General features: G+C 38.6%; 1 protein-coding gene across 2 annotated transcripts in view; it reads right to left on the reverse strand.

Annotated features, from left to right (window-relative positions):
* Positions 1–16,523, reverse strand: part of sorl1 (sortilin-related receptor, L(DLR class) A repeats containing) — a 171,000-nt gene that overhangs the window by 65,446 nt on the left and 89,031 nt on the right. For both annotated transcript variants that reach the window (XM_030151836.1, XM_030151835.1), the window contains exons 7-8: positions 6,822–6,923; positions 1,084–1,253 (exon numbers count right to left, since the gene is read on the reverse strand). In XM_030151836.1, the coding sequence (XP_030007696.1) occupies positions 1,084–1,253; positions 6,822–6,923 (272 nt within the window). The remainder of the gene's footprint in view (positions 1–1,083; positions 1,254–6,821; positions 6,924–16,523) is intronic.

Consider the following 16,523-nt stretch of genomic DNA (forward strand, 5'->3'; position numbering starts at 1 on the left):
ACTATCGGTCGGATCCTCCTCTCCAGTACCCTGGAATAGACTTTCCCCGGGAGGCTGATGAGTGTGATCCCCCTATAGTTGGAGCACATCCTCCGGTCCCCCTTCTTAAAAAGGGGGACCACCACCCCGGTCTGCCAATCCAGAGGTACTGTCCCCGACTGCCACGCGATGTTACAGAGACGTGTCAACCAAGACAGTCCCTGCACATCCAGAGACTTAAGATACTCAGGGCGAATCTCATCCACCCCCGGTGCCCTGCCACCGAGGAGCTTGCCAACCACCTCAGTGACTTCAGCTTGGGTGATGGACGAGTCCACCTCTGAGACCTCAGTCTCTGCTTCCTCCATGGAAGACGTGACAGTGGGATTGAGTAGATCCTCGAAGTACTCCTTCCACCGTCCGACAACATCCCCAGTCGAGGTCAGCAGCTCCCCACTTCCACTGTAAACAGTGTTGGTGGCGCACTGCTTTCCCCTCCTGAGGCGCCGGATGGTTTGCCAGAATTTCCTCGAGGCCGACCGATAGTCCTCCTCCATGGCCTCCCCAAACTCCACCCAGACCCGAGTTTTTGCCTCCACAACCACTCGGGCTGCGGTGCACTTGTCCTTCCGGTACCCATCAGCTGCCTGGGGAGTCCCACAGGCCAACAAGGCCCGATAAGACTCCTTCTTCAGCTTGACGGCATCCCTTACTTCCGGGGTCCAAACGTAGAGTATCGACAGTTAATGTTTCTATAGTTCACACAGTGGAGGTTTAAGCCACTGAAACCATTCACTAAGAAGCTGGTGGAAACTAAAACAGAGCTAAAAGGAGAGTGAATATTGGACTTACAAACTACAAGTGACTTCTGTGCTGATAGTCAAGTTATTTGTCCAAAGCATAACACCAATAAGCATGTCAATGAGGATAACTTAGTCAACTCTTGTTCGTTATGGAAATCTTTGTGCTGTATGTACGTTCTTATTCAAATTGTTGTTTCAGGAAACTGCCTCTGACATAAGATCATTTTAAAATAAACTTTAGTGCCTAACCAGCCCAACAGGTTTTGATAAAAACAAGATAACATGTGTGAGCTTGCAGTACCTGATGAGTGTATTGCTGCCAGAGCCCTCAGGACTGTAATACAGAACATTTTCCAGAGACAGCGAGAAGGACAGGCCCTGTGTATCTGAGATGTACAAGTGAGTGACGTTGTTCAGGTGGTTCACGCAGACAAACACCTGATCCTCAGATGCATCCGCAATGTAGTACTCCTGTTAGGAGGAAAGACAGACAGGAAGATGTATAACACCTAGAACATGATGAAGGAGAATGGGGTTTAACCCCTTAACGTCAAATGTCTCAAATTTGCATCAAACTATTTCAATTGTGGAATCAGCCGATACAGTGTACATATGTTACCCCAATGGTGGTTCACGCAGATTCAACATGCACCTAGGAGCCTTTGGCAAGCACCTGTTCAGCATAATGCCTATTGCTGCAAATTCCTATCTATTTTATGTACTTAAACTCCACTTAATTTAGCATCTGCCTGAAAGCAGAAGCACAAATAAATGTTTTGTTTATACACACACACACACACACACAGACACACACACACACTACCAGTAAAATGTCTGGACACACCTTCTCATTTAAATGACATGAGATGGACCACAGATGGCCAACAAGTGCTCAGCATCACTGGAAACCCCTTCAAGACTGTTTCAGGTAATTTCAGGGGACTACATGAAGCTCACTGAGAGAATGCCAAGAATGTGCAAAACAGTAATCAAAGCAAAAGGTGGCCATTTTGAAGAATCTAAATTATAAAACATGTTTTGAGATGTCACACTTAAAATAAAGAAAAACCAAGTGTGTCCGAACTTCTGATGGGTAGTGTGTGTGTGTGTGTGTGTGTGTGTGTATGTGTGTGTGTGTGTGTATAGATAGATAAATAGACAGACACCCCGACAGACTTTATTGATCTAAACTGGGAAATTGTAGTGCAGCAGCATACAGACAGACAGCAAAAAATATCAGATAAACAAAGAATACAAGAGCCAACACACTATTCATAATAAATTTGAAGTATAAGAAACAAAAATGGTAGAAAACTGTACTGTAGTACAAAGTAAAATGGTTGTACATATATATATATATATATATATATATATATATATATATATATATATATATATATATATATATATATATACAGGGTGGGGAAGCAAAATTTACAATGAACATTTAGTTGTTTTTTCTCAGCGGGCACTACGTCAATTGTTTTGAAACCAAACATATATTGATGTCATAATCATACCTAACACTATTATCCGTACCTTTTCACAAACTTTTGCCCATATGAGTAATCAGGAAAGCAAACGTCAAAGAGTGTGTGATTTGCTGAATGCACTCGTCACACCAAAGGAGATTTCAAAAATAGTTGGAGTGTCCATAAAGACTGTTTATAATGGAAAGAAGAGAATGACTATGAGCAAAACTATTACTAGAAAGTCTGGAAGATACTATTAAAGAAGAATGGAAGAACTTGTCACCCTAATATTTGAGGAACACTTGCGCAAGTTTCAGGAAGCGTGTGAAGGCAGTTATTGAGAAAGAAGGACGACACATAGAAAAAAACATTTTCTATTATGCAAATTTTCTTGTGGCAAATAAATTCTCATGACTTTCAATAAACTAATTGGTCATACACTGTCTTTCCTCCCCACTGTCCCTGCCTCAAAATATTGTAAATTTTGCTTCCCCACCCTGTACACATATATATATATATATATATATATATATATATATATATATATATATATATATATATATATATATATACACACACACACATATATATGTGTGTGTAATTTCTCTTCTGCCTGCCTGCATTGTTTCAAAGCTCTGCTTCATGTTATCATTGTATTGAGGTCTGTCAATATTGTCATTTTGCTCCATCAAGTTATCGATCATGAGGTTATTTTTTACCCAATGCGAAAATGGACATTTGGTGTAAGAGCTGGTACAGAGAATCTGAGCATCATCAAAGTACAAACAGACCAGTTTCTGTCAGAGTAATAAATGCAGACTCACATAGAGCACCATGGATTCATAACTCATTTGCTGATTACCTGATGTTAGATTTGTCTGTGAAAATAACGTTTACATTTTACAAAAGACGAATGTTATTAATGCTGCTGGGTTTGTTTGCTGGTTGTTGAGGAAATACTCAGGACATTAAAAAAATATAACTATAAAATGTATGATACTGAAAAACAGTAATTTGTTGACAAATAAACAACAAATAACAGTCATGCTGCCCTTAACATTTATACTCAGGTTATGTCACTGAGTTATGACAGCTGCTGGTTCAGGGTCTGGTTCAGTGTGATTTGCATCCAGGCATGCACATACACATGCATATATTCTAAAATGTCGTATGTGGTGTCAGTTTCACTTTTATCACGGTGCAGTGCAATTTTTCCCAGAATTCTCCAAGTTCAACCCAAAATTAATTTACATCTTTAGCAACATGGTAAAGTTGGAGTGACCAGATATCCTCTTTTGGGAGTTTAAAAATTTGAGAAAATGTCCAATTTCCATTGTTTTTCACAGAACCATTACTTAAATTACTTACCATTACTTAAATCTAAGGCATCTTTGAGTAAACTTCGAATATATTTCAAGTATGTTAAGGCAGAGCTGAGTGTCCTCTTTTTTTTGGAACTCAAAATATGGTCACCCTAGGTAAAGTAAGTCTCTGCTTACTGTAATATTCATTCATGATCTAAACCTGCTGTATCCTCACTAGGATCGCTGGAGCCTGTCCCAGGCACTTAAGGGCAAAGGCGGGGTTCACCCTGGACATGTCACCAGTTCATCGCAGGGCTGACATATAGAGACAAACAAGCAATCACTCTCACATTGACGCCTATGGACGATTTAGATTAACCAATTAACCTATCAGTGCATGTGTTTGGATGGTGGGAGGAAGCTGGAGTACCTGGAGAGAACCCACGCAGACACTGAGAAAACATGCAAACTCCACACAGAAAGGTCCCACCCTGAACAATTGGTACTGATATCGCACCCAGGACCTTCTTTCTGTGAGGCACAAGTGCTATCCACTGCACCACTGTGTCGCCCTTACTACAATATTTTCAGTTTATTACCCCACCCCCCGAAGGGGAAGCAAGGGATATTGTTTTTGGTTTGGTTTGGTTTGTTTGTTTGTTAACACTTTAGCAGCAAATCAATCGGTTGAATTCATACCAAATTGAGTTTATACATTGCCAGTGACCCAGAATAAATGTGGTTACATTTTGGGAAAAGTAGGTCAAACTTCAACTTTTTTATGAATTTTTTAAAATCTTTTTTCTTCTCCCATTTACTTATAGTGGGCGAAATTTAAAATGTCTATAAAAACATTCATTTTGTTATCTCCGCCAAGGAGGTTATGTTTTTACCAGCATTGGTTTGTCTGTCTTTGTGCAAGATAACTCAAAAAGTTCTGGATGGATTTGGATGAAAATTTCAGGAAATGTTGATACTGGCACAAGGAACAAATGATTATATTTTGGTGGTGATCGGGGGGGGACTGATCTGCCTTGGTGGAGGTCTGCGCCCTCCGAGTGCTTTTCTAGTTTTTATATTATTGATTTTACACACACGGGCGACACGGTGGTGCAGTGGATTGCACTCGTGCCTCACAGCAAGAAGGTCCTGGGTTCGATTCCAACACCAGTCGACGGGGGGTGGGACCTTTCTGTGTGGAGTTTGCATGTTCTCCCCGTGTCTGCGTGGGTTCTCTCCGGGTACTCCGGCTTCCTCCCACAATCCAAAGACATGCACTAATAGGTTAATTGGTTAATCTAAATTGCCCATAGGTGTGAATGTAAGAGTGATTGTTTGTCTCTATATGTTCAGCCCTGCGATGAACTGGCGACTTGTCCAGGGTGTACCCCGCCTTCGCCCCTATGTAGCTGGGATAGGCTCCAAGCGACCCCCGTGACCCTAGTGAGGATAAAGCGGGTTCAGAAAATGAATGAATGAATGATTTTACACAGATATAATGTTCTTTATGTGTTCATACAGGACGTTGGTTTACCAAGCAGAAGAGTCTTTGCTGTGACTCTTCCTCAAAGAGCAGAGGGTTTTCTGCTGAATATACTGTAATGTTCTGCTCATTTAACACAGATGCTACTTTATGGTCATTTGACCTTTCTCTGTTCTTTTAAGACTCCTCTGTAGTAACTTTCCTGCATTCCCACATTTCTTAAAAGTATCATAATAAGCTGCGTTTCCACATAATTGGCAAGTGAATATGAAACAAAAAGGACAAAGATCAACTACTTTGACACAGATAAACTGTGGTATAGGCTGCATTACATATGACTGCAATAAACTCAGTAGAAAAAATATGAACAGGATGCAAACCAGAACCACGTTTCCTTCATGGATGAGACTGAGGAATAATTTTGTCTCATCACATACCTGTTGCTATACTAACTACAATTCTGCCTAGGGAGGTGCAGTAAACAGCTTCATCTTCTCCTCCCTCTCCTTCTTTTTCTTCTTGTTTCCTCCGCCAAGGAATGGCAGAGGTTATGTTTTCATTGGGGTTTGTCTGTCTGTTTGTTTGTTTGTCTGTCTGTTAGCAAGAAAACTCAAAAAGTTCTGGACAGATTTGAATGCAATTTTCAGGAAATGTTGATACTGGCACAAGGAACAAATGATAAAATTTTGGTGGTGATTGGGGGGAGGGGGACTGATCTGCCTTGGCGGAGGTCTGCGCTCTCTGAGTGCTTTTCTAGTTTCAATTTACTTCAATCTTCGTACATATATAGAGGCAACTGATATCCTGACATCACCACACTCATAGACATGATGGTATCAGCTGGATCCCCCCCAGGGATCACCACCAAAATGTAATCATTCGTTCCTTGTATCAACATTTCCTGAAAATTTCATCCAATTCCGTCCATAAGTTTTTGAGTCATCTTGCTAACAGACAGGCAAACAAAAAGACAAACCCAGATGAAAACTTAACCTCTGCTGTTCCTTGGTGGAGGTAATAAGCTACAATACCTGCGAGGGGTGGGGTTTGCTGTGCCTGGCACCACTTGTTTTAAGATTATGGTGGAACAAAACAGACTACGGCAGTGACCCATAGAAAATTATTATAATTTAGAAACAGTATAGAATAAGAGAAAACTATTGTAACTGTTTTCTGTTACAATGAGATAAAATAACCTGTTCAGTTGAAAGGAAAACAAGCTTTGAGAAAAAAAAAATTAATCCACAATTTTGAGGTAAAAGTATTAAAAACTATTTGTAAGGATGGCCATTCCTAGGCTTTATGACGATTAAATTCTGGTCTACATAAGTCGTTAAACAAACAGAAAAAAAAAGTTGCTACACACAGGAAAAAAAATCAACTACCTTCCCAGTCTATAACTTAATCCAGACTTGTTTTAAATGCTTGTCAGATCTTGCTGAACTGCTCCCCAGAGTCAGTTCTATTACAGCAAATTAGATCCAGGTGCAGTAAGGAAGTAATTCAGTCCAGTGATTGTGTGAAGGCAGCTGGAGAATTCAGATGTCCAACTCCTGAAGTCTTATGCCACTTAGAATTCCAAACACAACCACTTTTTTCATTTAAAAAAGGTACAGTAATAAACTACTTCCTGAGCAGGAAAAGGACCAGTCACATCAACTTTGATCAAAAACATGCCCTGTATTTATTAAAACAAGAGAGAGTGGGCCTTTGTTTGTTTGGTAATTAGCTTTCCATAAACACTCTAATTCATTACTCGGTGCATGTTAAAGAGACTCACTGTGATTGGATGCCGGGTCATAAACTGGGCCGCTTTCATGGGTTGGCGGTTGTAGGACACCCAGAGCTGAACAGACGAAGGTTCGTGGCTGCCATACAGTTTCTGGAGAGGCAGGGGACAGATGAAACAGAGATGTCATTTATATCAAGTCACAGAGCACGCGGAAGACAATGAGTCCAGTGACGCCCTGTGAACTTTTGCCTTCATATTTTTGGAACATGGCAAGACATTGATGAATCAGAGAGAGGGGGGTAGGGGTCATGTGACGCTCTGCTGTCGCATGAGAGCTTGGCGGTAGGAAAACAGATGTGAGTTTAGTTATCTGGACTGTCCCGTCTCGATGATGTTTTTCTGTCTTATAATATTCCTGTGGTACAGAGCTGACAGCTGAGTCAGAAAACAGCCACACTATAAAAGACTCTCAGTGGGCTTCAGAAATATGTGTGTTGCATAGACAGTACTCCAAGGGCACATCCCATTGTCATTACAAATACATTAAGGAGCTTTCGGCTAGAGCTCTGATCTTTTATGAATTACAAGTGTGCAGACCAGTGGAGGACTTCTGCATGTGTGTGTGACTGTATGAGGCTGAGAGAGAACAAAAGCAAGAGGGAGAGACATAGAAACAGTTCTGACTGTGAAGTAATAACCACCCAATGAAGAGATACTGGTGATGCATACTGTACACAGTTATACACACATGACATTTGAGGTTGAGTACTAATTTATTCTCATAACCAGCCTTCAACAGGACCAGGCAATGTAACTAAAAAATGTGAGTGTATCTAATTAATCAAAATTATTTGAAAAGTGACCCAATTTTTTTAATTAAGAGCAAAAGAAAAAAGGTTGAATATAAAAAATATATTGTGAATTAGACCAGTTCATCAAGGCAAACAGATATACGATGCACAACATATTGGATATATGTATTAGAGACAGAGAAATTAAATAGGCATGGAATTGTTAGTATCAGCAGAAAATTGCATTGATAGTGGCTGATGACAAATATTAGGCTTCTAAACTGTAGTTACAGTATTGTTTTAAAGTCTTAACCAGTCTTTAGCTTTGCTATTTTTGCAGCTTTGTAATGGACACATGTATTTATTTCGAAATAGGTATGTGAACAGTATTGAAACACACACACACACACACACAAACAAACAAACAAACAAACAAACAAACAAAATAAATAAAAAATACTAAATCAGAACTAAACAGCTTCTGCAGGTAAAGTCAGGATTTGGTGTGACGTCCATTTGGATTCAGTAAATCTTCAGCTCTCTTAGGTCAACTGTCTGGATGTTTTCTTATACAATCTACTGCTATATTACACACCTTCAGAATGTCCCAGACACTTCATAGTCTTTTATCCTTTCCTCTGTCCAGATGATCCTATACAGCTTCTACAATATTCAGATTTTATTCTGAAAAGCATTTTAATACCATTAACATAACGTGCGCGCACTTGAAAACCCTCAGCCTGACTAATCAGACGCACTACTGCCCCCAGTGGCCTGACTTATCAGTACATGCCAAAGTTTTTGGACAGACAGACGACCAACTGATGACAATACCCTGCGGCCACTGTGGCCAAGGGTAATAAAATGCCGGGTGTTGATGGGAGCCTTTCTGTGTTTACATGTCCTCTCTGTGGTTGTGTGGGTGCTGCAGCTTTCCCCCACCGTCTAAACTACAAATGGACATCCATCAGTCCTGGTGTATCAACAGCCTGTCCATCCACGAGAGTGGATCTCTCCTTCGCTGTGGTTCCCCCCGAGGTTTCTCTTTTCCCACTGGGTTTTTGGTGTGCTGTCTTGCCAAGAAGGAGGGTCTAAGGATGGGGGATGCCTGGCACATTAATCCACTTTCTTCATCCACTATTTATTCGAGTGTTGTTTGTTTTCATATCCAACTAATTCTGTAAAGCCCTGTGAGGCAACCTTGTTGTGATATAGGGCTCTACAAATAAACTTGAGTTGAACTGAATTAAATACATGCACCCAAACAGATTATTGGGTCACCCTAAAATTGTCTGTAGGTGTGAATGTGAGAGTGATTGATTGATGTATTGACTACTATATCAGTCAACCTCCAGAACATAAAGCAAAAGAACAATCACGCCACTAGGGCTGTGCAATTAATCGAAATTCAATTACGATTTCGATTATTACACGCAACGATTACAAAAATTATGTAATCGAGAAAAAAACGATTATTCATTTTGAGTTGTTTAATTCACGCGCACGCAAACTACCATGAGCTGCTCTGCCCCGCCCCCCTCTAAGCTACAGCTGCCTGCTAGCCGGCAGGTCCACCCCAAGAGGAAAGTTGTACCTAGCGGTCTGGAAAAATAGCAGGAGAATCGCAGCAGAAGTGCTTGGTAAACAAAAAAGGCAAGTCAAATTCAATTGTATGGAATCACTTTGGGTTTGATGAATAGCAAAAACCCATTACGTGCAAAAAGTGTTTCGTAGTTGCGTCCGCACCGACCGGTAACACAGCAAACCTTTTTAACCATCTAAAGTTTAACCACCGCGACCTTTATCATAATCTTATGAAAAACTAAAACACATAAAAAAAAACTCCGTCTACAACTTCGTCCACAATGCAATCTTCAGTCTCCAAATCTCTTTACGCTGCAACTCCCGTATTAACCTAACTGAAACCTCACGGCACACCACTGAATTTACTATGTTTCATACTACATTGAACATACTTGAATTTATAATTTGCACTTTACGTGAGTTTTTTTTTCATTGCTCCAGTTCTATGGCAAGTCTAGAGCAGTTTAATTCCAGTGCACTATTTGTTTACTAAAGGAAACATACTTGAATTCACAGTACACTTATTTGCATCCAAAGATTTTTTTGTTTCGTACAAAAGTGAACATACTTTGTTTTAATGGTTAAAAGCTTTATTTATATTTAAAGAGTATATCTTACATTGTTTTGCAAGAAAAAAATAAACAACTTTAAGGTTAACAAATAATCGTTTTTAATAATCGTAATTTCAATTATTGCTAAAATAATCGTGATTTTTTTTTTTATAATCGAGGAGCCCTACACGCCACATTTATATAATTTGACAAATATCCCATCTTCACACTGAGAATACAGCACAGTGTATTCAGGAATGGAATGTTCTCTTTTTTTGTGGGTGGTCTTACAGTCAGCTTTGAGTATAAATACTTACTGTCACATAGTCTCATACAGCTGATAGGATTAGCTATAATATATAAGTGCTGTTGGAATATTCTGCAGATTACATTTACTCCAGCTGTGTGTGTGACTTGTAACTGACTGGTCACTCATTTTTCAGCAGCAGATATTATGTAGCAGTGACACTGTGACTGTTCAACTAAACAACCTTGTTTAATGACTATTTGCACAGCACTGGGAACACATCATTGTCAAACAATAGATTTCAGAGAGGGAGCATCCTGGGGAATGAAACACTGCATATTTTTTTTGTAACATGCTTTCATGTTCTTTCAAACAATTTTAGCAAGCCTATGTCCAAAAGGTCACACCATAAACTTTTTTTCCACCTTGATGAAAGTGAAATGCATCTGTTTTACACCTGCATGTTAAGGTCAAAGTAATGATAATATGTTTAAGTTTCATTCCTTTTTTATTTATTTGTACAGTTGATGCACATGACGACTAAAAACTCATAGATGTCAAAGCGTTAAAAGAATGAAACTGAATAAAACTGAAAAGCAGGGTTTTTTTTGGAAGTTGGATCACTTCTGGTAAAATAAAGCTGTAGACAGACAAGAGGTGCCTTCTTTCACTCAATATTAAGTAAATAAGGAGAAGTAGTTTGGGGAAAAAAATTGTGTTCATCATCAAAATGTCCAGATGTCGGTTTCCTCATTAGCTGTTCTGTCTCTTATCGACAACATTTGGAGTGTCAAAGCAGCACTAAATAACACACAATAAGTGGCTCTAACTGATGTTTAGAAACTGTTTCTTAAAAATGCACAACTGTTTCATAGCATAATAAAGTACTTCCTCCAGACTTGTACTTTTTGATGACTAATGACAGCTAAACATGCTCTAAAAGTCACTGTCCATCTAATGTCTATGTTAACCTACAACCCAGGCTTTTTTGGCTGAGATAATGAAGGACTGTCTGCCTGTATTTACTCAAATCTAGATCTGTAAAATGAGGTGCTGTTTATACTGCCCCTGTATTTTCCTTCTCATCTGCATTCACAGCGGAGAACAAAGGCATTTCCTTTCCTCCTGTTGAATAAAGCAGCCCTCTGTGCTTATTAAGGCTCTACTCTGTATCCCTAATTGCATTGTCTTCACAGTTTACATACTCTCTTATAGCCTTCCCATTTCTGTTTCATCCCAGCTGCTCTCCCAGCTGTAAATTTACTTTGCAAGAGCTGAGTAGCTTCATTATTTTACTTTGGATTAGGTTGGACCACCCTGTGTAGGGCTTTAACAGCCTCTAGAGTGACAATTAAGAAATAGTGAGAAAAATAAGAAGGAGAGAGAGCAAGGCACACAAACAATGAAAACAACAGAAAAATCAGGCAAGAGGAGCTCACAGGAGGCCCAGTGTAGAAAGCCATAAACTGAAGTGGAACACAGAAGTAAGCACATCCACTTTTCATTCTGCCTGGAATGTAATTAATATATTGGTTGAATGAATATAAAGGGCCAGTATTAGACATGTATTTATAATCACACATTAACCGTTCAGTATCATCTGCCTGTGATGTTTTTTTTTCTAATCACATAAGACTAATTTCATTAATTTGATATAATGACAGTGTATAATAACATAATAAAATGTGCCAACTTTCCTTTAAAAGCCCAGCATTAATGTTAAATGATGTTTTGACCTGTCATTAGGCCCTGCAGAGCGGAAAGGGATGTGCTGTCATTTTACTGAGACATCTGACAGACAACACTGCTCATAGTCATATCTTCTTATCTTATCTTATGATCCACTTTAGATCCTATTGGTCTGTATGTTGAAACTAAACTGAGATGGGTTTGACACCTTTGACTGTTAGTACTCATTCATTCATTCATTTTCTGAACCCACTTCAGCCTGTTAAAATCTTCACTGTAATTTTTGCATTTCACAAATTCATCCCACAAGCTGAAAACCTCACAAACAGAATGTCAAACCCACATTATTTTACTAAAACATCACACAGATCCACTTACATTTCATTTCAATTATTTACAGTTTTTATATACAGGAGGAGAAAAAAATCTACATCAACACTATTCTTTCTGCTTCATTTTCTATCAGGCCTAATAACCAGTTCCATCAGTTTATCAACATGTTCATTCAGTGGTTTCCTGAAGGAAATGTAATCTGTGTGCTTGCCTCTTGACGGATTTGTGGACGTGTCTAGGTGTGGTGGAAAAGCAAGGAATAGTACCAAAAAAGGACTGGTTATAAGTAAAGTACTCATATATTTGGATGAAAATTATGTTGTTCTACATTGTGTTTGTATGTACAAGTTATTTATTAAAAAAATGTTACTATAACAATGCAGCAGCACAACAGGAAAGAGAAAAGATAAGGATTAGCTGAATTATTGACAAGGTTTTTCAAAACCTAAATTTACAAATCACATAAGGTTAACAGCAGAATCTGTAAGTTGCATGAACAATTTGGAAAAGGTTAATGTAATGTTACATTTCTCACAAACGCACACACAAAAAAACACAACTAATGGACAGAGGTGGCAAATTGGGAAAGCAACAAAACAAACTGCACAAAACCATGAAAAGGGGTCAAACCAATAAAGGACCCTTTTAGGGGTTCTTAAAAGACACTGAAAATACAATTTACAATCACCCACCAAGGCTATCAAATAGATAAAAAAAGATGGGCCTTAAACAGTATTTAAAATCGGAGTCAGCGGTCAGGATGGAGGGTGGGGCAAACTGAGGTGGGAGGGACAATCTCCTTTTAAAGACTTCAACTGACCAATTACATCCAGGTGAGGAGAAACATGGTAGGTGCACCTGATAACCACTAACAACCTGTGGACAAGATCCAGCCAAGAAAGAAAACAACTGAGGTATCTGTGTCTGAAACAAATGACACTGAAAAGATGGCAATTCACTAAATCCATATGTATCGATAATAATAGTTAACAGTAAGCCTATCTCTTATCCACCCCTCTATCATGTGTCGTTGTGGAATTTTCTGGAAAAGATAAAACACACAGTCAATGAAAACCTGTTTATAAACATTCCTCCTTATGGAGGAGACATGGGTGTCCATGTTAAATTCACGAAGAAACCACCTCTAAAACAAACTGATGTCAATCCATAACCCTATGTCCTATCTCAAAAATTCTTGCAGGTGAGGCTTGTGGTGAGTCTTGTGAACATATTAATGTATAATATGAGAGAAAAAAAGTCAGAACTGAATAAGCAGTGATCTCTGTGGGCTTAGAGGCCTGTAGATCAAAAATGAAATGTTTTAAGATTAAAATGTGAAAAACATTTGAAAGGAAAGAGTTTTTTCCAACAACTTGATATATAATTTGTTGCTTAAACCCAAAAATGTGAGCTACAAATATTCATTTGAAGACTTTCTAACATGGCTCTTTATGGAGGAAGCATAGGTGTCTGTGTTAAATTCACTGAGAAACCACTTGTCAAACAAACTGCTGTCAATCCACAACCATACATCCTATCTCAAAAATTCTTGAAGGTTGAAGGTGAATAGTTATTAATAATAATAATGCAATTTTCCCACAGACGCTTAACAACTTGGACTACTTTTGCTAGGTACTAACCATTGCAGACCCTGAATACCAAACAAGACCTGCAGTTTTCGAGATTCTCGGACCAAGTCATGTGAACATCACAATTTGGCCCTTGTTAAAGTGACTTCCCTAACAACGTATCAACTTCAAGAATTGTTCACTTGCTGTCTAATACATCCCACCTGCTCAAAGATGACGTAAACAGATAATCTACAATCATTTTACGGTAGTCTGTCTCATCTGATTGAGTCAGTCTGACTTAAATGGTCTTGGATACACAGAGGTAATTGAGTTTCAAAGTGATTCCAATTATTTACAAAATTGCCTAAATCTGTCATGTGGTGAAAATTCCAGTGGTTTTTTTTCATATCACAGAAAGAAAATGAGATCACAATGTCAGGTTTTTCAATATCATGTGGTCCTAATATGTTCCAGTCCACGTACAAATACCAAGCAGTATGAGCATATGTAAAATAATTTAATGAATGCACTCCACAAAACCTGAATAAATATTCATATTTGTACAGATTTTTAACTTCAGCTTAACACAACATGTCATTTTCTTTTTCAAAACAGTTTCTGTGTGAAAAAAAAAATAAAGAGAAAAAAGTTTGTGACTGGCATTCATTTACAGACGGTTAAATCTGGCTGCATGGATCAGGTTACATATACGTATGAAATTTTGAGGGCCTTTTCAGGGTCTGAGCCTCACTGAAATCCACAATTGCATTCTGCATTTAGGTGCTGGTGGAAAACTGGGACATCAAGCTGTTTGGTGGATTCATGTATAATTTCAAAGTGGGAAAGATGTTTTCCTCAATACACAGTAATGTAACCACAAACAGTGTTTCTCCGGTGATCAGTGCACACACACATACATTAAAAAAATCTGCAAATAAGAGAACAAATATTTCTGATATCTATAATCACAGGGAGCTTTTTTACACACAAATCAGATCATGCATTTGTAAGCCTTTTTCAGTGGTAGTTCATGTGTTTCACATTTGAGACTTGTGACCATGTTCTCTCCAGACACAGGAGGCTCAAAATGTGTTATGGAACTTGGGTGCAAACTCAAACCAGCCCTCCAGAGCAGGATAAAGTAGACTGGTTTCTGACTACTTTCTCTTGCAAAATGCCTCCCCTTGGCTGTTGTCAAAGGGTTGTTGCCATGAAGGATAGGGTATGGAGCCCACGCCACCCACCATCCAGTGGCAACACTTTACACAACCACGAGCATGTAAATGGCACTGCTTTGGCACAGCCACAAATCGGGCAGCCAAAGCTAACCGGGCCTCTAAGCCTGCTATCAGGTTTCCAAACCGAAGAACATTCCCTCATTTGAATTTCAAGGTGTTTCCATATGCAGAGTGTCACAAAAATGGCTTTTTATCATGGCTTTTTATCATTTTAAGAACATCTCCCAAGTGAGGTTGTTTCTCTCCTCTCCCACAGCATCACAAAGATGTTGCTACAACCTCAGGCAACAATTGAAATGCTCTCCTTTCCGGTCTACTAAAAAATAGAATAAATCAGCTACAATCCATGCAAAATTCTTCAGCACAGGCTCTGAGAAAGATGAGAAATACAACACATATTTCAGTTGTTTGACAGCCTTCACACTGGTTTGGGGATATTTGCAAATAGCCAATGGTAATACCAATGACAGTTCATGTTTCTATATTTTGTTTTGTGTTATTTATCCCTGCCTAAATAAAGACTTTTCATTCAAAATATAAATATAGCGACTATATTTCAATCTTTCAGTACTTTATCACTTCATCATTGACTGATCAAAGATTCAAACAAATAAATGCATGAAAAAAAAAACAACTTTAATATAACACAACTGATAAATAGCTGCCACTGCATTTGGTGAAAAGAACATCTTATGTGCCAGTCAATATTTCAGTGTATGTCTCTGCACTGGTAGTTTTCAAATTGCCACACTTGTGTGGCATCATTTAGTGCTGTTGGAACAAACTTCCAAAGAATGTGAAAGGAAATGAAAATGTGAATTTTTTTCCTTTGACATTCATTTGATGTGTTATAGTTTGCACTTACCTACGTTCATCCTTTCTTTCATCCTATTTTGTTTTCAACATTTTACTGTTTATGGTTACAAACTAATGCTAATTGCTAATGCTGGTGGTAAGTGCTGTGTGAGTATTAGGATGGGTAAAATGCAGAGACTGAACTGACCCCAAGTGAGTTAACCTTTAACCTTTATCATTGTTTAATATATTTTGTATTCTAAAAAAAAAATAGTCATTTAATTCTATATAATGTCTTCATTGTTGCTTGTATCAACCTTTATTCATATGCTGTTAGTCACTTCTAACACACTTTGATTTGCATTGATTTGTTTGAAAGTTGTTACATAAATTAAGTTTGAGTCATTCATTCATTGATCAATTCAACTGATAGCTACATCACCATAGCAAACAAAAAGAATACACTTTTGTCCATAGTATAGCCACAGTGTATCATGCACAGCTGTCAGATACATTTCTAATATAAGCTACATAAAGTAACCACAATTCACCCCATTGGCTCACTGCAAACCTAACTTTAACATATTTGTGTGGGTTTTCATAAGACTTATGTTCTTGAGAATGTGTGTCCATTCCTGAGAGCCCGAACATCCTGAGTCTCCAGCAGAGCATTTTGGCCTTTTCTTTTCAGTCTATTTGATTTATCTACCTTAGTGGTTACATTAGCAGTGTGGTGTGAGGTGAAAGCAAAGCAGAAACAGCATCGAGACAAATGAATGGAACAGAGACGGAGAGAGGAAGATGGGAGGTTGAAAATGGAAAAAGACAACAAGATCCGTAGGGTAGCCAGTCTGATAAAAGGCCACACAGCCAAACTACAGTCATTAAAGCAGAATACCCTTCTGCTTCAACTCCTATCAACATTTAAGTTTTGTAAGTGCACCAATGGTT

This window comes from Sphaeramia orbicularis, chromosome 13 (assembly GCF_902148855.1).
Source record: "Sphaeramia orbicularis chromosome 13, fSphaOr1.1, whole genome shotgun sequence".
Lineage (NCBI taxonomy): Eukaryota > Metazoa > Chordata > Actinopteri > Kurtiformes > Apogonidae > Sphaeramia > Sphaeramia orbicularis.